This window comes from Hevea brasiliensis, chromosome 8 (assembly GCF_030052815.1).
Source record: "Hevea brasiliensis isolate MT/VB/25A 57/8 chromosome 8, ASM3005281v1, whole genome shotgun sequence".
Lineage (NCBI taxonomy): Eukaryota > Viridiplantae > Streptophyta > Magnoliopsida > Malpighiales > Euphorbiaceae > Hevea > Hevea brasiliensis.
The window spans coordinates 11,538,837-11,566,338 of NC_079500.1; the positions used below are offsets into that span (position 1 = coordinate 11,538,837).

Below are 27,502 nucleotides of genomic sequence, written 5' to 3' on the forward strand. Positions count from 1 at the left end.
ATGGAAAACAGGAAGAAAAAAAAAAAAGCATAAAGTTGGAGGAAATAAGTCAATAACCCCTCGGAACAGTGATTTTTGCATGAAGGAAACCTATTTTTAAGAGAAGGAAACCTATTTTTACTTGGTAACGGTCTGAACATTCGAGATATATATATATACATGCAGCAGAAACCAATTAGTTGATCAAAACCCTTCTCTGAGTTTGCGTTTGTAGTAAAAATAATGGAGGAAGATCAGAATAAGAACAGGGAAGTTGCCGCAAATTGCAATAGTGATGATGATGATGAGAAATACGTCAATTCGCTTCCAGTTGGGTATCGATTTGCACCTCATGATGATGAGCTGATTCTTCACTACTTATTGAAAAAGATCAAGAAACTTCCCTTGCCTCGTAACAGGATTCATGAGGTTGATTTGTATAAATATAGCCCTGGAAAACTCACTGGTTAGTATTAAGTTGCATGCATCTATGCGTTTTCCTTTTCATCATTATTTACTTTTATTTATTTTAAGTGGAAGTACTCTATTTTTTTAGGAATTAAGTGGGAGTAATTTTAATTATAATTTTTAATCTCTCTTAGATTATATAAGTGTTAATACAATCATTAAATTTTGACAAAAAGCCTATTTAGATCTTAAAGTTTTATCCAATAATCGTAAAAATCTTTCAAGTGTTTGGAGTTCCAAATAAACTCTTCAAGTCTGAAGATTGCTGGCCATAAACTTGGAACCTACTACCGGACAATCTCCAATGTAATGATGGAGAGCATCTTATATGTTGATGCCTCGCATATGAGACATTGTAAAGATGCAAGTTTTCCACAGGTTTTTAATTTCACATTTTTAATCCCAATTTTAGCTAAATGGGTATTTGCAATTCCCGCGAATTTACCCACGTAATTACTGCAAAGTTGAGTTTGTTAAAGCACCCTTTGCAGCTGAAGGAAATAGTTGCATTGGCTGTCAAAGCTAGCTCTGTGTTTATAAAAAGTAACAAATACTGGTGAGAAATTTGGGTATCGCCAGAAGTCAGTATCTTTTGTCATGACCCAACCTATGGACCGGACCGGCACTAGGACATGGGCCAGCCTAAAGCCTCCGAGGCCCGTAGTAAGCCTAACTATTCCTTAACCTAACTCTAAGGCCCATTTGGGCCCAATTTTAAGAAATCAACCGGACAGAGTCCGGCCATAAAATGGACCTTTCAACGGGGAGTTTTTTTATTCACCCGACCTGTAAACACAATAAATACTCAATTGGGGAGCTCAGCTCACCCTCTACATACTCATATCATCATAAACATAAATGGGAGCTGAGCTCCCTAATCCAATCCATCAAACATGCATAAAGTAATAAGTTTACAGGTCCAAAATAAAAATTTATATTACAGACCCAATTCAATAAATATTTCTAACACATGCGAAAATTTTAGAAGTTTATAGAATTACACAAACATGAATAGACGACCTGCGAGGGAGAAAAGCAGGTTAAACTAAAAAATATCCTCCTGTGGCCTGGAAAAATATTGAACAGGAGTGAGCATTCGACTCAGAGAGTAAAATCAATTTTAACCATAATCTCTATAACTATCTAAAACTAATGCACCCTGTAGAGTGAAATGCAACAACAACAATAATTTCACGTCATAACATCAAAAAGGTAATTTGGAGCACTCACACACCTAGTAATATCAATCATAATATATGGGGTGATCCCTATCTGACTCTCTTAAATCCAACCTGTGCCAGCGAAGAACTCAAGCCGGACTTTCGCTTAATAAACCAAATCGGGGCCCCAGCGAAGAACTCAAGCTATGACTACCCCGAAGGACCAGGTCCCAGCGAAGATCTCAAGCCGTGACTACCCATCCTATCCATAGCCAACACCACATCACACGCACGCCAACGCACGCACACTGCTCCAAATTACCACAACAACGTTCATGGCACTTTAACAGTTATGAATGCAACATAAACCGTGTCTAGAGTTTAACTACATAGATATATACATATAAGTGATGCATGGGCATGCTTAAACATATAATAATATCGAAATTACAATTAAAATTAATATTTTACTCACAGTACACCGATGACTATTGTGGCTGCTGGATGTAGAAAAATAGCTGACCTCGATCACCTAATAATTAAATTATAAATTTATTAGTACTAAGTTAAGGTAAAACTCTAAAGAGGCAATAGACAGCCTAATTTATGCCGAAAATCCAGCAGAGTTTTCCTTATACCTGGAACCTACCCAACCTGCAAAAAGGCTCAAATAATACTTCTAAATTCAACTCATATCTCATTATCATTATATGCCCCTCCTAGGCCCTCTAAACCAAGCAATACTCAAAACCTTAAAAATTACGTTTTAGTCCCTATAATTGACATTTGTAAAAATCTACTCAAACAAGCTCTAAAAATTCTAAAATTTTACCCCGCGGTCCTTAATAATATTATAAGCCTATTGCAAAATGAATTGTAATTTTCTAATCACCCATGAATATTTTATTCAAGAATATTACTCAATTTCATAAGTTTCCAACAGCTAACATATTCTTAATTCAACCCCATTCAATATCCACATATTTAAACCCTCATCCTCAAGTTTTAACCAATCATATAAAATTTAAATATCTTAATTTCAAATAATCTTATATACCCATATGCTAAAAATCTAACTAAAATCCATCTATATTTTTCAAAAATATTCTACAATCACTCAAAAATTCAACAAACACCATAGAATATCTTCAAATAATTTTACTTTCATCATATATTTTTCTTAGAATTTTTCTCCAATTTTTCTTGTTTACGAAACACTGTATTTATGCTCCACAGACAGAGAAATAATGAAAATAGTCTTACCCGAAGTTTATCTGTGTCTCAAAAATTCCAAAAATTTATGTGGAAGTCTCTGGAAGTTGAATCATCTCCAAAGCCCACCGGAGCCACCGCCAAAACCATCGCGCACGATGGCCGGCCGCCGGCCGCCGGCGATATTTGCCGGATCTGATCATATCATCATGTTCATCCCCTCTTCCTCAGTCCATATGTGGTCTCGTATCGTCGATCCAACGGTCGGATCGTCCTAGATCTGACGAAAAAGCTTGAAAAACCCGAAACTTCTCTCCTCCATATCTCACTCATCCGACCTCCATTTGTTGCAAAATTTGTATCAAAAGAAAGGTCTTGGAACAAACTTTCCAACGCCACCTGAATCGCCTCGATCGGACTTCGGATGAAGCCGGAATCGCGCCGGAAAGCCGCTGCCCACTATGCGCGCGTTTTCTCTCTCTTCTCCCTCTCTTGCCGCCGTTTCTAGTGTCTGGCTGTCGCCGGAGGGTCGCCGGCCAGGTGGGGAGCCGCTTGGGAAGTCGCCGGCCGGTCACTAGAGAAAGAAAGAAGAAGAAGAGAGGAGAGGAGAGGAGAGAAGAGAAAAAGGGGGGGGGGGGGGGGGGAGTCCTCCACCCGATTTTTGAATTTCTTTTTTTTTTTTTTTTATAAAAAGTTGGCAGTGACAGTGGAAATCCACTGTCACACGCCAAAGTCAAATCATTTTTTTTTTCTGGTTGTTACATCTCTATTGTTGTATTCCGGATAGAGTGATAGGAAATTCAGCTAGAGAATGATAGCCTCTGCAGCAACAAGAGTAGGCGGTGATAGTGGTACGGGGTTGAGAAGTGGTAGCGGTGGGAGGGAGGAGAAAGTTTACCTCAATGTTAAGTGTAATATCGTGTTTTTTTTTTTTTTCTCAACAATCTGGTATTTTTCTTTATATTTTAATAATTTTTACTTTTTTTTAACACCATTAGTTAACCCTATTAATTTTGTACTTATTTAATCTAAATTAAAACATGAAAATCTATTTAGACCATGAAAAACTTTAAAGACTAATATAATTATTGGATAAAATTTTAAAAGTTTAAATAGGTTTTTGTATTAAGTTTTAATTAATATTTAGTTAAAGATTATTGATATGTGTTTTAGAAAAATTTGTCTATTTAATCTTTAAGTTTTAGGTCATTAATATTTGGATATCTATGATTTGAAACTTAAATTCTTTTAAATATAAATTATTATTTAATCTTTAAATATTATAATCATTTATATTTTTGTCCTCGGTTATAATTTCATTCGTCCGTTTTATCTATGAACTATGCAGAAATCTGTAAACTGAATAGAGCAAGAGAAAGCGAGTGGTACTTTTTCACTTCGAGGGAGAAAAAATACCCAAATGGGTGTAGACCGAATCGAAGTGCGGGAGATGGATTTTGGAAGCCTACAGGAACTGATAAAGCCATCCCAAATAACAAAAATCCTGTTGGTTTTAGAAAATCTTTGGATTATTATTCAGGGAAGCAAGGTGAAGGAAGGAAAACGGACTGGAAGATGCATGAGTATTTGGTCAATCCAAAGCTTGTTTCTTCAACTACTACTTCCAGACCCAAAAACCCATTGCAACCTATGCTGGTATTTATTGAATTTCTTCTTTTTCTTTTTTTTTTTTTAATTTCGTTGATGATAAATAAAATAATTATGCAAATCCAAGTAGAGTGATTAGAAATCGATTCAAGTAGGGTGATGATATATTTCTTGTTTCTTTGTGTTTTTTTTTTTTTTTTTTTTTATTTTTTTGGGTCAGTTGGATGAATGGGTTCTTTGCAAGATCTACAAAACCAAAGCAAAAAGAAAGAAAAACAATAATGATGAAGATGGAGGGATTGCTGTAAATTCAGAAACAAAAATCCCAAAAGCTGATGATTCCATTGCACAGCCTCCAGAGTTTGATAATTCTTTGATGATTTTTGAAAAAACGAGAATGGTTTTGGGTCTTCTTATCCTCCTCATCTAACATTGAATAACTTTGTCTATGATCCTTCACCAATGAACAACACATTGAATCATAACTTCAACTATGATCCTCCACCAGTGAACAACACATTCAGCAATAGCTTTGTTGTCTATAATGTGCCACCAATCCAATCCTATCTCCCTTCTTCTTATAGCTGCGACTTTCAACCCATCTATGGATGTGGAGATCTAGTTTGTTATAGTGATTGCATGGAGATGCCCACCATAAATAATCATCAATCAATGCCAACTGAGGAATCAATTCCTTCTCTCCCACCTGTTCAATCCATCTATGGATATAGAGATCAAGTTTGCTATAGCGACTGCATGGAGATGCCCACCATGAATAATCATCAATCAGTGCCATCTGAGGAACCAATTCCTTCTGTCCAACCTGACTTAAAATTGGGTGCTCAACCTAGCTCTTCAAGATCTGCCTATTCTTATTTGAGAGTCTCGTGATTGTGCATCTTCTTTAATTTTAGTTGGGAGTAGATTAATTTAAATTTATATTGGATTATATTTTTAAAATTTTCTTTTAGTAATAAATACAAATTTAAAAATATTTTAATTATAAATAAAATATATTAAAAAAATCAATATTTAAATATTGTATCAATAAGTGAATGTCAAAGTATTAGTAACTAACAATTATGGGATTTAATTCTCATCCATTAGTTTGGTGTAATTTGGCATAATGCTATTGATGCAAGCAAGAATTATCTAATAATATAGACAGGAGGCACGCAACGTTACCATTCGTGTTCAGCAGTTATTTGGACTGTCGTTTTCGTTACCAATGTCTACACTACGAAACCAAACTTGCACAACTCTACAAGCTAAGTTCCCTTCAAAAGTAGATTCAAATTCATCTGGTCTTGAGAGGTTCAACTCTTGTCCGTTGTTACGGCTATCTTATATGGTCATGATTTATATTAGATACACGACAATCCTATGGTCCACCTTGATGGGTTGATTTCAAAACGTAAGCCGACATGCCCACCTCCCCAGCAAGCCCACGCATCCATCAATCACATGGCATTGGAGCTCCATCAAAGGGACTTGCTTCTGTTCTTTGTGTGTATATATTCAAGTCATTTCCTTTGCCCTCCACCTATGCCAATAACTGTTAGGAAGCATTAATTCTCAATTAAACAAGATTAACTTTAATTAATAATGGAATGGATATAATTAAAATTTTATTATTTAGCAAATTACCTCAAACAGTTTGAGGAATTTTCTGACTAGAGGGTCGGGTTGTAGCAAATCACCAGCCGTCTAGATGTCCGGCCTCTGATGGTATCCACATAGACCGGTTGTGAGGAAATTCTCCAAGACACTCTTAGAGAATATTAAGAGTTTTGAGTGCTAGCTCCTTTCTTTTTCTTTCTTCACCTTTAAATGGAAGACAAGCTTCCCTATTTATAGGGAATAACATTTTATAATTATAAATTTAACCCTTTAAATTTATTAATTATAAATTGACCCCTATAGGAATTATAATTCACACAATTAATTTCTATAATTCTAAAAACTTTAAATTAAGTCTACACTCAATTATTAGGACATTAAGCAGTCTAAATAAAATTTATACTTCAGTCCTTAAGTCTCTAGAATTATTTTTATCAAACCCAACTTGATAATTCAATTTAATTCCTCACTTACAGTCTTTATGTGTGTGACCCATTAGGTTCCTAATATGTTGGCAACAAATATAATTAAATAAAATTAATACTTTAATTTTATCATCAATTTACAATGGATTATTTATATTTGTAGATCATTATTGACATCTAATAATGTGTAACGACCACCCAAATATTAGAACTTATCAAAGTGGTTTGACTAACCTTTCTGTGATCAGTCTGTCAGTGTAATTAATATCCCTTCATCATAATATTTCGATTTATACATTGATGCATGGAATGTGTCTGCTATATATAAATCATTTCTGTCCTCCCAATATGATTGATTAATTAAATAAGATCTCAATCTTATTTTACCTTGCGCAAGGATTTAACAATCTATACTGGCCAAGAACAATTGAAATATTTTCCTTAATTACCTAAGGTGATGAATTCTATCTTGACAATTAAATATCTCCACACAGTTCATATTATATCCAACAACTGCCACATTCGTTATCTTTATATAGAATGACATGTGAGCAGTATCAAAATACAGTAATTCCTATATAAGATAACTTAATGTCTCAAGTCTAAGGATCATTTACACGACTATCACATGAGTCCTTCCATAGACACAGGTAAACTTCCATATGGAATCCTCGTGCAGGTCAGTTCAGTAAACTTGTCACCACAAGTACTTACACGTTGGTTCTAGGTATCTCACATACTTCAGCTTAATGAGAACTGCTGCTTCCTTTCATAAAGGAAAGAATGCAACGTGTACTGGTCTCAATAGTTATATCAATGTCCGATCTTGATATAACATTGACCAGGAACATTTTTGGAACAATGCTATAATGCAGTCAGAATCTCATAATTATAACAACATTATAATTTTCACTGCTATGCATATAAGTCCCATGGACTTTATCTTTATTAATTAATATTCATTAAAATTAAATTAAACATTAAAGATAAAGCAGCTTTTTATTAAGAAAAAAGTATATATATATATATATATATATATATATATATATATATATATATATATATATATATATATATATATATATATATATATATATATATATGAATTAAGTGATCACACTTGCAATTAACACATTGGCTGCAGTGTACATACACTAACAATCTCTCACTTGCACTAAAGCTAATCACCCATGTATCTAATACCATAACCCTACAGGTGGTGATCGTGTCTTTGCTGGGACAACGCCTTAGTAAGAGGATCTGCAAGATTTTCTTCAATGTGGACCTTTTCTATCATTGCATCTTTTCGCTCAATGATCTCTCTGATCAAATGGAACCTCCTGAGTACATGTTTGGATCGCTGATGAGACCTTGGTACCTTAGCCTGTGCTATGGCTCCATTGTTATCACAGTACAGAGTTACTGGATCAATAATGCTAGGAACCACACCAAGTTCAGTGATGAACTTTTTGATCCAAACAGCCTCTTTTGCTGCCTCAGATGCAGAGATGTACTCAGCTTCAGTTGTAGAATCTGCTGTAGTTTCTTGTTTGGAACTTTTCCAACTCACAGCACCACCATTAAATATGAAAATATAACCAGACTGGGATTTGCTATCATCTTTATCAGATTGAAAGCTGGCATCGGAATACCCTTGAACTACCAGTTCACCATCTCCATAGACCAGAAACATATCTTTAGTCCTTCTCAAGTACTTAAGAATGTTCTTTACTACAGTCCAGTGACGTTCACCTGGATTAGCTTGGTATCTACTAGTTATGCTTAAAGCATAAGATACATCTGGTCTTGTACATAGCATCGCATATATGACAGATCCAATAGCTGAGGCATAAGGGATCCTATCCATTTTCTCTTTCTCAATCTGTGTCTTAGGACACATATCTTTGGAAAGAGAAATACCATGCGATATAGGCAGGAATCCTCGTTTTGATTCTTCCATGTTAAACCGTTTTAACACTTTGTCTATGTACACAGATTGTGAGAGACCAAGGAGCCTTCTGGATCTATCTCTATAGATTTTAATTCCCAAAATATAGGCTGCCTCTCCTAAATCCTTCATGGAGAATTTCTTGGATAACCATATCTTTACAGATTGGAGTAATGGCACATCATTTCCTATTAATAATATGTCATCTACATATAAAATAAGGAAAATGATTCCACTCCCACTAACCTTCTTGTAAACACAAGGTTTATCCACATTTTTAATGAAGTCAAACTCTTTTACTGTTTCATCAAAACGGATGTTCCAACTTTGTGAAGCTTGCTTTAGTCCATAAATGAACTTTTGAAGCTTGCATACTTTGTTAGGAAATTCTTTGGATTCAAAATCCTTAGGTTGTGTCATGTACACATCCTCTTGCAAATTCCCATTTAGGAATGCAGTTTTGACATCCATTTGCCAAATTTCATAATCATGGTATGCAGCTATAGTAAGCAAAATCCTTATAGATTTTAGCATAGCTACTGGCTAGAAGGTTTCATCAAAGTCAATGCCTTGCCTTTGCCTGTAACCTTTAACAACCAGCCTGGCTTTATATGTTTGTACATTGCCATCCATGTCAGTCTTTCTCTTAAAGACCCACTTGCACCTAATGGGTTTTATCCCTTCAGGTGGTTCAACCAAAGTCCATACTTGGTTAGTGTACATGGAATCCATCTCAGATTTCATGGCTACAAGCCATTTCACAGAGTCAATGTCACACATTGCTTCCTAAAAGTTAGTAGGCTCTTCTGGTAAGAATGACATGTCATTATCAGCTTCTATTAAAAGATCCAATCTTGTAGGAGCATGACGTATTCTACTAGACTTTCGAAGTTCCTGTGTTACTTGAGTTTCAGGCTGTGCATCTGATGCTACAGTCTCACTCATCGGTTCCATTTGGATGGTAATTTGTGGTTCTTGAATTTCTTCAAGATCTACTTTACTCCCACTGCTACCTTTGAGAACAAATTCCCTTTCAAGAAAGGTAGCATGTCTTGAGACAAACACTTTTTGCTCAGTTGGATGATAGAAATAATATCCAATTGTTTGTTTTGGATATCCCACAAATTTGCATTTATCTGATTTAGAACCTAGCTTATCAGAAATTTAACGCTTCACATAAGCATCACATCCCCAAATCTTTATATGTGACAGTGAAGGTCTCTTGTCCATCCATATCTCATATGGTGTCTTTTCAATAGATTTGGATGGAACTCTATTCAGAAGGTATGCAGCAGTTTGTAGGGCATAAGCCCAAAAAGAAACTGGAAGGTCAACATTACTCATCATGGATTGCACCATATCTAATAGGGTTCGGTTCCTTCTTTCAGAAACACCATTGTGTTGTGGCGTTCCAGGAGGTGTCAACTGGTGAAGAATCCCATTCTCCTTTAAATAATCTTGAAACTCCTGACTTAAGTATTCTCCACCTCGATCAGATCGAAGTGTTTTAATACTCTTTCCAGTTTATTTCTCCACTGCACTTCTAAATTCTTTGAACCTTTCAAAAGATTTAGATTTATATTTAATTAGATATACATGCCCATATCTAGAATGGTCATCAGTAAATGTAATGAAATATGAGTACCCTCCTATAGCATGGGTAGTCATTGGCCCACATACATCTGAATGTATTATGCCCAATAATTCAGTACATCTTTCACTCTTTCCAGTAAAGGGTGATTTGGTCATTTTTTCCATTAAGCAAGCTTCACATGTTTCATATGATTCATAATCAAAAGGATCAAAATATCCTTCCTTATGTAACTTTGTGATTCTTATTTCATTTATATGACCTAATCTACAATGCCATAGATAGGATGGATTTTGATTATCTGATTTTAATTTCTCGCTATTTATGCTAAGAACAGGCCTTTCAAGATCAAGCATATACAAACCATTTGCATAAACACCAGATCCATGGAAAATATCATTATTATAAAAGGAATAACAGTTGCCTTTAATAATAAATTTAAAACCATTCAGTGCTAGGCAAGATACAGATATGATATTTTTAGTTAGTACTGGAACAAAATAACAGTTATCAAGTTCAAGCAAAAGGCCCGTAGGCAGAGACAAAATACATGTTCCTACGGCTAAAGCAGCAACCCTTGCTCCATTTCCAATCCGTAGGTCCATTTCACCTTCCTGTAAAGGTCTAGGTCTTCTTAGTTCCTGCATATTATTACAAATATGAGATCCACATCCGGTATCTAATACCCAAGAACATGAATTTGACATAGATAAATTTATCTCAATCATAAACATACCTGAACTAGAAGCTTCATTAAGCTTCTTCTCCTTCAGTGCAGCAAGATAATCAGCACATTTCCTCCTCCAGTGACCTTCTTTGCCACAATGATGGCAAGTACCTTTGTCCTTTTTAATGCCCCCAGTAGGCTTAAGTGCTTTAGGGAAAGTCCCTTTCTTCTTATTGTTCTTTTTCTTGGACCTTTTGGATTTGGTCTTAGAAGATTGAACCATAAGAACAAGGGACTTGCTCTTCTTAAGTTCCCCTTCAGCAGTAGTTAGCATCCCCAACAGTCCAGGCAATGTAGTTTCCAACAGATTCATGTTGAAGTTCATTATGAACTGTGAGAAGCTAGGAGGTAGAGACTGTAAGACCAAGTCAATACTTAACTCATGATCCATGACAAAACCCAATTGGCTTAATTTTTCAATATAGCCAATCATCTTCAGAACATGAACATTCACTGAAGATCCTTCTTTCATCTTACAGCGAAACAATTCCCTTGATACCTCATTCCTCTCATTCCTGCATTTTGAATCAAACAACTCCTTGAGATGCAAAATGATAGTTCGAGAATCCATATTCTCATGTTGCCTTTGAAGTTCAGGAGACATGCTAGCCAACATCACACATGTGGCTTGCTCATCATCATCTGTGTGACGAATAAACTCACTTAGTACCTCTTCAAGAGCATCAACAGGAGGAATACTGGGTTTGGCACGTTCAAGGACATATAGCCTCTTTTCTTGCTTGAGAACAATTCTCAAGTTTTTGTACCAGTCTAAGAAATTTGGTCCAGTCAACTTATTAGCATCCAGTATGCTACGTAGAGAATGGTTGTTACTCATGATGATACTAGTGATCTACAAATGCAAAGATAAATTTGTATTAATTTCATGTATATAATTTTCATTAACCAAATTAATATAAGGTCTTTAATATCCATTTGGTCTCCCACTATTTTACTCAAATTAATAGCCCTCACCATTAATTCAGGAAATTTAACGCATTAATTTCCTTAGTGGGCTAGGACCCCATTTAATTTTATTTGACCTTTGAGTGTGCTCAACAAATCAAAATAAAATTAAATTAGGTAGATAACTATTTATCAATCACATCTTTATGTGACTCCTAGATCAGTTAGATGATAACTATTTGTCTAAACATAATTTTATGTTTCTCTAACTATGCCTCTGATTCTACATGATCATGAGTATGCTCATCCAAATCATGTAAATCAGTTAAGTAAAACCCATTGTTCAGAAATATCCAATATTTCATAGCCATAAACATGTTCGAGAGAAAAGCAACCTTAAGTGTGCTCGACAAGTTAACTTTAATATAAAACTCAGGTTTTAATATAACAATGGAAGGCATCAAGTTCATAACATGTATTTAATATTTGAATGAGGGATTTTAGGTCTATGCCAATTTTTAGGTCTCATTAATTAACATGCTAGCAATATCATACATCACATATATATAACACACGCCCCTAGCGTGCATTTCTAATTGGATGATTATGGACTTTACTAAATAATTCTCTCGAGCCATTTGAGAGAATTATTGTGTCAAAAACCTAGGTAAAAGCATTGTAGGACTTCATAAGTCTTCTTAATAGCTCCTTGAAGTATATTCATTAGCTCCTCTTTCTGCTTACATTCACAAATAATTTTCTTATCTACTCTTTCTAAAATTATATAACGTTTACATATTTCAGAAATAGAAACCTCAAGTTACATTCGAGGGGAGTAAGATGAGAAAAGAATTTACAACACAGAATATAAGAGAAGGCAGGAAACACAGTCCCTATTTATGAATATACAAACATTCAACCATATAAAGAGCAATCACATTGTTCTTTAGTCCATAACCATCCCTCATACATTATAATCAAATTAAAATGCATAAATAAATTTAATCATCCTCATTGTTGTTGTTGGTTTCATGTGTAATTAAAATAATATTTCTAACAATTAGAAATATTAAATCAAAATATATAATGTTCCTCCCACTGAATAATTCTATTTAATTGTCTTGGAAACAATTTTCTTTAATTAATAAGTAATTTAATCACAATTAAATACCTATTAATTTAACAAAACAATTAAATCAAATTTTACACTACCCAATGCAATATATAATTTAGAAACAATTTTCTAATATTATATATATGTAAGTTAAACAATTTAATTCAATATCTAATCTAATTAGATAATTAAAATCTAAAACAATTTTAGATGCTCCATAATTTGCCATCAATTTTAGAAAACACATTTCCAAAATTGATATTGAATTAAACAATTTAATTCAATAAATTCCTTTATTTCAAATGCCCTAAATTAATTTTAGAAACTAATTTCTAAAATTAATATTAAATTAAACAATTTTAATTTATTTTCCAATTGAACTAAAATAAAATCACAATTTTATTTATTTAAAAATCAAAAGTAGAATTAATTTTAATAAAATAATATTATGTACTTATTAATTTTAGTCGATAGGAAATTCAAGGGCAAAACTGGAATAAGGAAATCATAATGGCATAATTGCAAATTCTGCCAAAACAAGAACCTATTTAATTCTGTAAATAAATAGCAGTGGCAGTTTTGCAATTACAAGCAAAATTAATGGCAGTATTACACAGTGGTAAAACTGTAAATATCATGAAACAGAGGGGCAGCAGACTGCCCCTTTCTCCTTCCTCGTCCAGTCTGGTTTTCCAAAAAAAAAACCAGCAGCTCACACTTGAAACCACCAAGTGCAGCAGGTTCAGCAGCCATCACTAGCCATTTCCATGGTTGTTTCCGGCCGCAGGAGTGTCGTTTACACTGCCAGAACTAGCCAGCAGTAGCATCAAGATGCCATTTATCGCACAACTAGCAGCTTCGCATGGCTTTGACAGCCATAAATCTGCTGCATTTGAGGCGGCTGGACGACGCATCGCCACCAGGAAGACCACCGGACGTTCAACATGCATTCCGGATGGTCCTTTGGCATAGCCAATCTGCAGCAAATGAGCTTCCTTGCTCGATCTGGAAGACCCTCAAATGGGTTTCAAAAACAGAAAAAAAAGAAAAAAAAATTCCAGATTTTTCCTTTTTCAATTTTATGAGGAAAATTTCAAAATTACTTTGATTATAATTAATTTTTATAGAGTAAAATCTATAAGAAACAAAACCAAATCTTCAAAATTTTCAGATCCAAATTTGAGCAGAGGAAAGAAAAAAAAATGGGAGAAATAATATATAATCACATGAATTTAATAATCAAACTAACACCAACAACAACAAACCATTCCACAATTAATTAAAATGGCTCTGATATCATTGTTAGGAAGCATTAATTCTCAATTAAACAATATCAACTTTAATTAAGTATGGAATGGTGATAATTAAAATTTTATTATTTAGCAAATTACCTCAAACAATTTTTCGACCACCGAGAAATGTTAACCACCAAACCACCCGTCCCGGCCTGATGTCCTATCCACACAGACCACTAGGAGGAAATTCTCTAAGACACTCTTAGAGAATATTGAGAGTTTTGAGTGCTAGCTCTTTTCTTTTTCTTTCTTCACCTTTGAATGGAAGACAAGCTTCCCTATTTATAGGGAATAACATTTTATAATTATAAATTTAACCCTTTAAATTTATTAATTATAAATTGACCTCTATAGGAATTAATGAATTATAATTCACACAATTAATTCCTATAATTCTAGAAACTTTAAATTAAGTCTACACTCAATTATTAGGACATTAAGCAGTCTAAATAAAATTTATACTTCAATCCTTAAGTCTCTAGAATTATTTTTATCAAGTTCAACTTGATAATTCAATTTAATTCCTCACTTACAATCTTTATGTGTGTGACCCATTAGGTTCCTAATATGTTGGCAACAAATATAATTAAATAAAATTAATATTTTAATTTTATCATCAATTCACAATTGATTAATTATATTTGTAAATCATTATTGACATCTAGCAATGTGTAATGACCACCAAATATTAGAACTTGTCAAAGTGGTTTGACTAACCTTTCTGTGATCAGTCTCTCAGTATAATTAATATCCCTTCATCATAATATTTTGATTTATACATTGATGCATGGAATGTGTCTGCTATATATAAATCATTTCTGTCCTCCCAGTATGATTGATTAATTAAATAAGATCTCAATCTTATTTTACCTTGCGCAAGGATTTAATAATCCATACTGGTCAAGAACAATTGAAATATTTTCCTTAATTACCTAAGGTGATAAATTCTATCTTAACAATTAAATATCTCCACATAGTTCATATTATATCCAACAGCTGCCACATTCGTTATCTTTATATAGAATGACATGTGAGCAGTATCAAAATACAGTAATTCCTATATAAGATAACTTAATATCTCAAGTCTAAGGATCATTTACACGACTGTCACGTGAGTCCTTCCATAGACACAGGTAAACTTCCATATGGAATTCTCGTGCGGGTCAGTTCAGTAAACTTGTCACCACAAGTACTTACACATTGGTTCTAGGTATCTCACATACCTCAGCTTAATGAGAACTGCTGCTTCCTTTCATAAAGGAAAGAATGCAACGTGTATTGGTCTCAACAGTTATATCAATGTCCGATCTTGATATAACATTGACCAGGAACATTTTTGGAACAATGCTATAATGCAGTTAGAATCTCATAATTATAACAATATTATAATTTTCACTGCTATGCATATAAGTCCCATGGACTTTATCTTTATTAATTAATATTCATTAAAATTAAATTAAACATTAAAGATAAAGCATCCTTTTATTAAGAATAAAGTATATATATATATATATATATAAATTAAGTGATCACACTTGCAATTAACACATTGGCTGCAGTGCACATACACTAACAAGAACAGCATTTGCAACTTTGAATTCTAAAGTTCTCTTTCATACCTCACAATTTCCCTCAAATCCCTTCCTTTAGTAGCAAGATGATCAGCACCAAGAGACTACTCAAATTGGCACGAAAATGGCATATGCTAGCTGCTATAAGGCGAAAAAGAATCACACCGCCGTAGGCCATTGGAGAAGCGAGCAGTTGTAGCACATTAGAAATGGCCGAGAAGGGCCACTTTGTTGTGTACTCTGCTGATCAGAAACGATTTTTGATTCCTTTGGAGCATGTCAACGATGAAATTATCAAAGAGCTATTTAATATGGCAGAAGAAGAGTTTGGATTGCCAAGCAAAGGGCCTCTTACATTGTCATGCGATGCAGAGTTCTTGGAGTATGTAATTTTCTTGGTCAAACAGCAGGTTACTAGAGACATTGAAAAAGCATTAATAATGTCCATAGCTAGCTGCTATTCATCGTCTTTCTATCTCCAACAGAGAGAAACAAGCCATCAACTACCAGTTTGTAGCTTTTGAAGAGTTACAATTAGATTAAAAAACAATGTATGCAATGAACACAATTTAATAGAAATCTCAAATTCTTTTCATGATTAGTTCTGTAACACCCCAAAATTTTAAATTTTATGAGCATTTTTGGTATTTTAATTTTATTAAATTTTTGAATTTTTTTTTGAGATTTTTCGGATTTTAAAAATTGGGTTCGATTTTCCGAAAATATAAACTTTGATGATTTTTAAAAATTAATTTAAAGACCACGTGGCAAAACTAAAAATATATTTGGAGTCTACGTATTTTTCTGAGTTTTCTGAAATTTTTTCGAAATTTTTGGACCTCGTTTTCGGTCCCGAGGTAGAGTAAAAATTTAAAATTTTGTATTCTGAATCGAACTGGACCGGATCGGACCGGTCGAATCGGACCGGCCTTCTTCTCTTTTTCTTCTCCTTCCCGCGCGCGTCGACCTTCTCCTCTTCTCTCTCTCTTTTCTCTCTCCTCCCTCTTCCCCTTGCCGCGCCGCCGCCTCCCCTGCGTCCCCACCTCGCCGGCGCCCCACCTCGGCCCTCCCCCACGGCCGGCCGCCGCCTGGAACGCCGGAAAACGGCCTTAGAACGGACTCGCAGCGCGCGCGCGACTCTTGGGCTTCCCGGCCAAAATCCGGCCGCCAATTGGACCGGGTCTTGTGTCTAAAATCATCTACTCGGCGAGAGCTTTCCATAGACACCAAGAACGCCGAAATCCATCGAGCAGTTTTTCCGATTTTTGCTCGGGAAGTTTTTAGCCCATTTCGACTTTTGGGCTAGATTTCTCGAAAACCGTGAATCCCACGAGAAAACCGAGGGTACCAGCACGCTCCACTCGTCGAGAGCTTCGCGGCGACATAAATTTCGAATTTTTCCGACACCGTTTTTCGGTGGGTCCCACGGAACTTTGCAGTATTTTTCCGAGCATTTAATGAGCTTAGAAAATTCTGAAAAATTTATGTACTAACCCCCGTGTTATGGGCTTCGTGTAGGTATCCTCAATTCGTGGAAATTCGACAGTTGACCGGGTCTGTGAAATTCCGGCCCGACAGACCCGTTACCGGAAAAGTCTCCGAATTGGACCGACGTTTTGGCTAGCCCCCCCCATTGTCAGACGTCTCGAGCGCGTTCCCGAAGTCGGAATCGGCAAAGGTAAACCCGAACCTTGTTTTTACGTAATTTTCTAGTGCTTAAATAGGATTAAAAATCCGTAAAATATTCGTGGTAGCTTAGAAAATTATGATTCTTTTTGCAATAGCTTAGTAATATTGCTAAGGACCGCGGGGCAAAGTTTTAGAATTTTTAGAGCTTATTTGGGCAGTTTTTGCAAAAATGGTTAATTATAAGGACTAAATTGAAATATTACATACTGTGATGGATGATTGATTTGATGGGCCCAGGAGGGGCTGTGTGATATGATTGAGCTGTGGATATATGGATTGTAAATATAAAAGTGTGTTTTGAGCCATTTTGCAAGTTGGGTAGGTCCTAGGTATAGGGGAAACTCTGCCGGATTTTCGGCACGACTTAGGACGTATTTGGTCTTTTCATAATTTGTATTGAGTCAATTGTGTTAAATAATTGTAATGTAATTGTCAGGTGAGCCGGGACAGCCTTCTTCCTCCGCCCAGCCGCCTCAGTGACCACCGTCAAGTCTGTGAGTAAAATATTAATTTTAATTGTAATTTCGATATTATTATATGTTCAACATGCCCATGCATCACTTATATGCATATATTTATGTAGTTAAACTCTAGGCACGATTTATGTTGCATTCATAACTGTTAACGTGCCATGAGTGTTGTTGTGGTAATTTGGAGCAAGCAGCGTGCGTTGGCGTGCGTGTGATGTGGTGTGGACTATGGATAGGACGGGTAGTCACGCTTGAGTTCTTCATTGGGACCCGATCCTTCTGGGGTAGTCACGGCTTGAGTTCTTCGGGACCCCGATTTGGTTATTAAGTGGAAGTCCGAGTGAGTTCTTCACGGCACCAAAGTTGGATTTAAGAGAGTCAGATAGGGGATCAGCTCCCATATATTATGATTGATGTTACAGGGTGCGTGAGTGCTCCAAATTACCTTTTTGATGTTATGATGTGAAAATGTTGTTGCTGTTGCATTTCACTCCACAGGTTGCATTAGTACTAGATAGTTATAGAGATTATGGTTAAAATTGATATTTTACTCTCTGAGTCGAATGCTCACTCCTGTTCAAAAATTTTTACAGGCCACAGGAGGATATTTTTTTGAGGTTAACCTGCTTTCTCCCTCGCAGGTCGATTATTACTGTTTGTATAAACTTGTTAAATCTTAGAATTTCCGCATGTGTTAGAAATATTTAAATGATTCGGGTCTGTAATATAAATTGTCATGTAGACCTGTAAAATTATATGCATGTTTGATGGATTGGATGAGGGAGCTGAGCTCCCATTTATTTTTATGCTGATATGAGTATGTGGAGGGTGAGCTGAGCTCCCCAATTGATGATATATTTTGTTTACAGGTCGGGTGAGTCAAAAATTCTCCGTTGAAAGGTCCACTTTATGGCCGGACTCTGTCCGGTTGGTTTCTTGAAATTGGGCCCAAATGGGCCTTAGAGTTGGGTTAATGAACAGTTAGGCTTACTACGGGCCTCGGGGGCTTTAGGCTGGCCCAGGTCCTAGTGCCGGTCCGGCCCATAGATTGGGTCGTGACAAGTTCTAACTCAAAGTGTAGGCCTGCATATGCTCACACTACCTGGCGTGCAGCAAATTCACAAGTATACTTGGAATTATCATGTGTACTGTTTTGAACTTTGGTTTGTAACAGTAAATTATAACCCATACAGGCCTCAATTACTGATCACCATAATCAGCATAATATTACTCTTCTTCATGAGAAATTTTCCACATTCACCTTTGAAATTTGAATTTTATAATCATTGTTCATGACATGTATGAGTTTTAGGGAAAAAAAAAAAAAAAACAACTCTGTTACTTATTTTGTTAGTCTGATCAGAATCAGCGAAACATGTGCCTTGTGGTCCTCATTTAAGGGAATGCAAGAAAATGTAATATTGAAGAAACAAAGTAAAATCATTAATTCACCATGATCATGTTGACCTACCTTCTACAATCCTAGGTTAATAGGTGAAGACTATTTCTGAACTTGCAGACAATAAGCACAACAAATGAGACACTTATAGATATCTAAGAACTCCTATTTCCTTTTGTCCCTAAAAATAAGTCCACATCATGCCATGGCCTCCACAAGATTATTTCACAACTAAATCATAATTGCACAAAACAAAGTAACAATAAACATATGCAACTCTATTACAAATTGACCACCTATCATTTCAGTTTCCCTCTTTTTCTTCTTTAAACTCAACTACCAAACACTCTGGTTAGAACCTAATGAACTCAGATCCTAATTGAAGTCTACTTCTGCACATTGCATTAACTTTCAACTTAATAATATTATACTGGACATCTCTTCATACGTAATAATTGCATTGATGAAAACATATATGAATGTATATGCTTGGGGAATTATTTAGCCAAGGATATTACCCTAATAAATTAACCCCCCCCCCCACCCCCCCCACCCCCCATTCCTATATGTATGTGCTTAGGTAAAGTAAAAGTTGGTACTCATTTTCTTATTCTATACTTCTGCACACTGCATTAACTTTCAACTTAATATGATTATACTGGACATCTCTTCATACATAATAATTGCATTGATGAAAACATATATGAATGTATGCTTGGGGAATTATTTAGCCAAAGATATTACCCTAATAAATTAACCCCCCAGCCCCTATTCCTATATGTATGTCCTCTGGTAAAGCAAAAGTTGGTACTCATTTTCTTATTCTGTCTATTCTAAAATTCTATCAATTCTTTATATATAAATGGATTACCTCTAACTTAGGTATTGGAGGGTCCCCAATAAAAACATTTTTCTATTAGTCAGGACCACAGCACTAAGCTTGAACAGACTTTCCCAACTTCACCAACACTCAAATTTTCGAAATACAGATTGGCATTCATTAAATGTACCCATCAAAAGTAGATCCTAATTCAAATAAGCTTATAAATTTATCTTCATTGTTAGTGGTTCAAATAGCTTATGATATATGGTCATAACCCACCATTCTTTTTTGCTAGTAAACTACTAGACAAAATGATATACTTATTACATGCCTATGCTCCAACTTGATGGGTTCATATCAAACATAAGCAAACATGCCAACCTTGATAACAATCTTTCACAACCACCTATCACATGGTTTTGCTTCCATGCACCTCTGCCTTGTGGGAGCTCCATGAAATGGATTGTCTAACCTTATGAGTATATAACCAAGCCCCTTACTTTCCCTTCTACCTTTAAAAAAATTAGCATTAAGTATTTTAGAGTCTAAAGGTTTCTTCCTTTATTTCCCTCATAAATTTTTGTTCTTACAAACTAACAAGATGATCAGTGCTAAGAAACTTCTGAAATTGGCAAGGAAATGGCAGAAGATGGCTGCTATCAGGTGAAGAAGAATAACGTCGCCACGAAACATGGGAAGTATAGATACAACCAGTTGCAGCACATCATCAATGGCTGAGAAAGGTCATTTTGTTGTGTACTCTGCAGATAAAAAATGTTTTCTTCTTCCCTTAGAATATCTTAACAATGAAATGATTAGAGAGCTATTCAACATGGCAGAAGAAGAGTTTGGATTGCAAAGCAAAGGGCCACTCACACTACCTTGGGATGCAGATCTCATGGAATATGCAATTGCTTTGATCAGACAAAATGCTACTAGAGATGTGCCGAGAACACTGCTAGTGTCAATAGCTAGCAACTGTAGCTCATCATTTTTCCTTTTCCAACATCAAGCAACAAGCCATCAGCTACCAATTTGCAGCTTCTGAAGAGTCACAATAGATTTGTAAAGATACACATACAAGTGTACAATTTATTTCATAGAAAAAGCAAACTTTTTTCTCCTGCTCCTGCCCAGTTATTATCACTATCCATAATTTTCAAAATCACTATGAATTATATGTGTTGTCTAATAAATCATCTGACACTTATGATTTTGACATCTGGAATCAGTTTAAAAAGCAGAACAAGAGATTATAAACCAAAATTAAAGTTCGAGTTACCATTGACACCATTTTCCCAAGAAAATTCTTTTATATATTATCAAAACACAACTAGAAATGCGCTTTGACACTATGGCAGTGGATTAGTCTCTAAACAGCCACTGAGAGGGTACAAATTCCAACTTCCAACTCCACACAAAGCCAAATAAAAATAATAAAGACAACCACCCCTGTGGTTTCGACAAGGTAATATACATTTAGTAAGATGGTAGTATACATTTTTGTAATTCTAGAGAAAATTAAGTTATACATACCTCATATTGGCTTGCATAGTAGTAGTAGAAGCTCTTGTGGGATACCTCTTTGGGTATGATGCTAGTGTTTCTGATGGGTTGGGTTTTCTTCTTCTTTGTTTCATTCTCATTTTATTATTATTTTCTTCATTATCAAAATCACAAGGAATTGACTGCAACTTTTCCAGTAACAAGTACAGAGGAAATTTAAAAACAAACTAATCAAACTTTAACTTTGCTGTTACTCAGCCATTGTATTAACATCTAACAGATAGCATTATTTGCTTGTGATCTTTTACACTCAGAAACTTCATATACTGGATATCTCTTCATAGAGTTATAATTAGATTCGTAAACAAAGATATATAAAAGTACAGTGATAAAATTTATCAGAAAGCTCAAGAGTTATAATATGCTTAGTTCATATGATTACTAACTGAAATCAAAATTTAAGGCACTATTCACTCTAGCTTTCCTAAGAGTTGGAGATGACCAAAGATATCTAGAACCACCTATGATGTTATTCAATTTCCAATCTTTATGGAAAGTTACAAAATACTAAACCACATGCTTCTGTATTGAAAATATCAACATAAGGAAATCTACATGAAATGGAATATCTCAAACTTTTTTAACTATATAAGTAACAAACTTTTATGCCCTTCACAACCCAAATCAATACCATCCTAAGATCTAAATCTTTCCTTTCAACACAAAACAAGAAGCATGATCAGCCCAAAAAAGCTCATCAAAATATCAAGAAATTGGCATAGGATAGCTTCCGTTAGGAGGAAAGGAACTTCGTTTCGTAGGATTAGTAGTAACACGACTGCAGATTTGCCCAATACATCATCATCAACTAGAACAGGAAATTTTGTCATCTACACCAATGATTGCAGGCGATTTGCTATTCCCTTAGCATATCTCAGCAATAATGTCATCAGAGAGCTATTCAAGATGTCTGAAGACGTGTTTGGGCTCCCAAGTGAAGGTGCTACCAAATTTCCATGTGATGCTGTCTTCATGGAGTATGTGGTTTCCCTTATCAAAAGGGGTTTAGCTAAAGACGTTAAGAAAGCTTTGATTATGTTCATGGAAACAAGTTGTTGCTCAATTTCTCTTGGTTTCCATCAAGGACATATAGATCATTGATTACTAATTTGCGGCTATTGAAGTAGTTTAGTTCTGTAGTGTTAACTTTAATTTATGTGCTGTATCATTCAACAATTCCCCATGCAAAATATATTGTGAATGAAACAACAACATTTGCTAGGAGATACATTTCTAGTTTTGACTCAAGAACTTTGTCTAAATAATCAGACCTCAAGTTGACCCATAATATCATATATAATATTCCACATATAAAGAGATTCTACCTATCCAGCCTTTGCAAATTATTAGAAAACAGAATATTTCATTGCAATATGTATTTGTTTAGTGAAGAATTTATTAGAGTAAGTTACAATGACTAAGCAGAGAATGGTTTCTGCACTAGCTAATCAAGGCATAACTTGAGCTAGAAGTTATCGAATTGAAGTTAGTCTTTGTTACATTTGTTAGAAAAGTTGTTTAAGTCTGTGCCTGGACATAGTGTAACACATATAATCACACCAACAAATGGCTGTACCTGCACATATTGTACAGAACTTGTGAATAGTCAATTCCATGTCTTACGTGAGCCATAAATTCCATGTGTCTCTTTGGCAGTTCCCAGACATAATTGGTCCAACTTGCTCTGTGTTACCACTTCTACCACATATTAGTGAAGAACACAGCACTAAGTTTGAAGGACTTTCCCAACTTTCACCAATAGTTGAATTTCCTATCTACAGATTGGCATTCACTAAAAGGACCCATCAAAAGTAGATCCAGATTCAAATCAGCTTATAAGTTTCTCTTCATTGTTAGTGGTTTAAATAGTTTATGATATATGGTCATGACCCACCATTCTTTTTGCTGGTAAATAACTGGACAAAAGGATATAGATATTACATGCCTATGCGCCAATTTGATGGGTTCATTATCAAGCGTAAGCAAACATGCAAATCTTGCTAATAATCTTTCACAACCACCTATCACATAGTTTTGCTTACACGCTCCCCTGCCTTGTGGGAGCTCCATGAAATGGATTGTCTGGCCTTGTGAATATATAAACAAGCCACCTACTTTCCCTTCTACCCATCAAAAAATTAGCATTTAGTATTTTAGAATTTAAAGGTTTCTTCCTTTATTTCCTTCATAAATTTCCATTCTTATATACTAGCAAGATGATCAGTGCCAAGAAACTTCTTAAATTGACGAGGAAATGGCAGAAAATGGCTGCTATCAGGCGAAGAAGAATCACGTCGCCACAAAACATGGGAAGTAATGACACAAGAAGTTGCAGCACATCATCAATGGCTGAGAAAGGCCATTTTGTTGCTACTTTGCATATTAAAAACGTTTCCTTCTTCCCTTGGAATATCTTAATAGTGAAATGATCAAAGAGCTATTCAACATGGCAGAAGAAGAGTTTGGATTGCAAAGCGAGGGGCCACTCACATTACCTTGCGATGCAAACCTTATGGAATATGCAATTACTTTGATCAGACAGAATGCTACTAGAGATTTAGAGAGAGCATTGCTGATGTCAATAGCTAGCAGTTGCTGCTCATCATTTTTCCATTTCCAACATCAAGCAACAAGCCATCAGCTACCAATTTGCAGCTTCTGAAGAGTCACAATAGATTTGTAAAGACGCACATACAAGTGTACAATTTATTTCATAAAAAATACAAAATTTTTTCTCCTGCTCCTGCCCAGTTATTATCACTATCCATAATTTTCAAAATCACTATAAATGATATGTGTTGTCCAATAAATCATCTGACACATATGATTTTGACATCTGGGAATCGGTTTAAAATGCAAATCAAGAGATTATAAACCAAAATTAAAGTCTCAGTTACCATTGACACCATTTTCCCAAGAAATTTCCAGATAAAATTAGAAATGAACTTTGACTCCATGGCAATGGTGTAGTCTCTAAAGTTACAATTTCCAAGACAACCACCCCTTTGGTGGCGTAGATTTTTGTAATTCTTGGAAAAGTATCTAAATAAGCATACCTCATCTTGGCTTGCATAGTGGTAGTAGAAGCTCTTAACGGATGCCTCTGTGGGTATGATGTTGGTGCCTCTGATGGGTTAGTTCTTTTTCTCTTTGTTTCATTTTCATCATAAGCTTTGTAGTTGCTAATTTTTCTTCATTTAAATTCGAATACCAAATTTTGAATTTAGAGAAAAATTCCCTTATTTTTTTTATCACCATGCTCTTATTCTTCTATAAGGCTTTTATCGGTTGGTGACACCAACGTCCCCAACAGTTAAGTTTCCATGAGAGGGAAAAGTTTCCTTTATTTATTTTTTTTTAAAAAGTTAATTATAGAAAATCCTAAGATTTGTCTTAAAATATATTTTAATTTTTAGTGATTCAAAATTAATAATTTAATTTTTATCCCAATATTAATGAGAAATTAAAAAAAAAGAATTAAAGTGTTTTAAATTTTAATAATTTAAAAATTAAATATATTTAAAATTTTAAAATACTAAAATATTTGAAACATCAAAAAGCAAATATTGATTTGATCAATTTCTTCTAATCTCAAGCAATAAAATTTGGGCTTTCACGACCAAAGCTTAAAAGAAGTATTTGATTGCAATTTCTGTAGAATACAATCAATGAATTGTGCTACAGAACACTGCAGATCACTTTGAACTGAATAAGATATCTCTAATATGATTAAAAAGAAGAAGCACTCGGAAGTGATGCATCTCTGTTTAGTAGTTCTCAGACATATTGGACCCAACTTGACGTGTCTTCTGCCACATAAACGTCTAGACTGCATAGCCAAATTTGCACAACTCTGCCAGTTCTCTGCAATATTTGAGTTAATATTGGGCCTAAATCATTTTGATCTTTCTCTTGTTGTGGTTCACAAAGTCTGTAGGCTCATGAGCCAATTCAACATGTCTTATATATATCTTTTTTGGTGCTTAACTACTTGGCAGAAGGATATACGCATGTTACACCTATGCTTTACCTTGAAATGATGATTTTCAATCATAAGCCAACATACCCACCTCCCAAACAGGCTCTTACAACCACTATGACATGGCTTTGCTTCCCATCTATCCCTGCACTGTGGAAGCTCCATGAAACAGACTTATGCCTAGCCTTGTGATTATATAACCAAGCCACTGCTTCCCTTGCATTCAACCCATCACATGATTGGCATTCAGATTACCCATAGATCTTTGCCTTTCAACAAGATGATCAGTCCCAAGAAGCTCCTCAAATTGGCAATGATATGGCAGAATAAGCAGGCTGCTACGAGGCGAAAAAGAATCGCATTCCCACAAACCATTGGAAACACAGATACAAGCAATTCCTGCACAGCAAAAGCTGAGAAGGGTTATTTTGTTGTGTACTCTGCAGATCAAAAGCGCTTCATGCTTCCTCTGAAATACCTTAAAAAACCAAATCATCAGAGCTATTCGACATGGCAGAAGAAGAGTTCGGATTGCAAAGAAAAGGACCTCTCACATTGCCATGCTAGGCAGAGCTAATGGAATATGCCGTCACTTTGATCAAAGGGCAGGTCACCAGAGACGTAGAAAAAGCATTACTGACTTCCACAGCTAGCAGTTTCTGTTATTCGTCTTCGACTTCCATTACTGACTTCCATACCTTAAAATACCAATTTGTAGCTTCTGAAGAGTTTATGTACAAATCAGATTTTATCCGAAATTTTATCCTTTTCTTTTTTTTATCAATCCATATTTAATAATAATTAAGCGGAAAATCCGTTCTTATCCTGCTCTCCTCTAATTTTATTAGGAGAAGGATTGAAAAAAAAAATGACATAAACATATAAGAAAAACAGCACAAAAAGAAGAAATCGAAATCAAAAATCAAAAACCGTACAAAGAAAGTGTTTTATAGAACGTCACCGTTTTATGAAGGGAAGACAGGAAGGAAAAAAAAAGGGCATAAAGTTGGCTACTAATCCTCAGGATATTGATTTTTGCAAGAAAATTAATGTATTTTACTTATCTTGCTCTCCTCTAATTCTATTAGGAGAAGGAAACCTATTTTTACTTGGTAATGGTCTGAACATTCGAGGTATATATATATATACATGCAGCAAAAACCAATTAGTTGATCAAAACCCTTCTCTGAGTTTGTGTTTGCAGTACAAATAATGGAGGAAAATCATAATAAGAACAAGGGAGTTGCCGCAAATTGCAGTGGTGATGACGATGATGAGAAATATGTCAATTCACTTCCAGTTGGGTATCGATTCGCACCTCATGATGATGAGCTGATTCTTGACTACTTACTGAAAAAGATCAAGAAACTTCCCTTGCCTCGTAACAGGATTCATGAGGTTGATTTGTATAAATATAGCCCTCGAAAGCTCACTGGTTAGTATTAAGTTGCATGCATCTATGCGTTTTCTTTTTCATCTTTATTTACTTTTATTTATTTTAAGTGGAAGTACTCTATTTTTTTAGGAATTAAATGGGAGTAATTTTAATTATAATTTTTAATCTCTTTTAGATTAAATTATATGAGTGTTAATACAATCATTAAATTTTAATAAAAAACGTATTTAGATTTTTAAAATTTTATCCAATAATCGTAAAAATTCTTAAAGTGTTTAGAGTTCCAAATAAACTCTTCAAGTCTCAAGATTGCTGGCCATCAACTTGGAACCTACTACTGGACAATCTCCAATGTAATGATGGAGGGCATCTCATATGCTGATGCCTCGCATATGTGATATTGTAAAGATGCAAGTTTTCCACGGGTTTTTAATTAACGAAAATTTTAAATTTCACATTTTTTTATCCCAATTTTACCTAAATGGTTATTTGCAATTCCTGTGAATTTACCCACGTAATTACTGCAAAGTTAAGTTTGTTAAAGCACCCTTTGCTG

At 35.0% G+C, this 27,502-nt stretch overlaps 4 protein-coding genes and 1 pseudogene across 4 annotated transcripts; 4 read left to right on the forward strand and 1 right to left on the reverse strand.

Annotated features, from left to right (window-relative positions):
- The first annotated feature begins 222 nt into the window (after positions 1 to 222).
- On the forward strand, positions 223 to 4,857 carry LOC131182031 (NAC transcription factor 32-like). Its single transcript, XM_058150656.1, has 3 exons — positions 223 to 445; positions 4,168 to 4,475; positions 4,648 to 4,857. Exons 1-3 carry the CDS (start codon positions 223 to 225, stop codon positions 4,855 to 4,857), a joined length of 741 nt encoding a protein of 246 aa, XP_058006639.1.
- A 2,825-nt stretch (positions 4,858 to 7,682) lies between these two features.
- On the reverse strand, positions 7,683 to 8,339 carry LOC131182032 (secreted RxLR effector protein 161-like). Its single transcript, XM_058150657.1, has one exon. The coding sequence runs from the start codon at positions 8,337 to 8,339 to the stop codon at positions 7,683 to 7,685; it is 657 nt and encodes a 218-aa protein (XP_058006640.1).
- A 7,293-nt stretch (positions 8,340 to 15,632) lies between these two features.
- On the forward strand, positions 15,633 to 16,184 carry LOC131182484 (auxin-responsive protein SAUR68-like; annotated as a pseudogene).
- A 4,512-nt stretch (positions 16,185 to 20,696) lies between these two features.
- LOC131182033 (auxin-responsive protein SAUR67-like) lies at positions 20,697 to 21,053 on the forward strand. The gene has a single exon (XM_058150658.1). The coding sequence runs from the start codon at positions 20,697 to 20,699 to the stop codon at positions 21,051 to 21,053; it is 357 nt and encodes a 118-aa protein (XP_058006641.1).
- Positions 21,054 to 22,246: 1,193 nt separating this feature from the next.
- LOC131182034 (auxin-responsive protein SAUR68-like) lies at positions 22,247 to 22,672 on the forward strand. Its single transcript, XM_058150659.1, has one exon. It carries the CDS (start codon positions 22,247 to 22,249, stop codon positions 22,670 to 22,672), a length of 426 nt encoding a protein of 141 aa, XP_058006642.1.
- Positions 22,673 to 27,502: the final 4,830 nt, after the last annotated feature.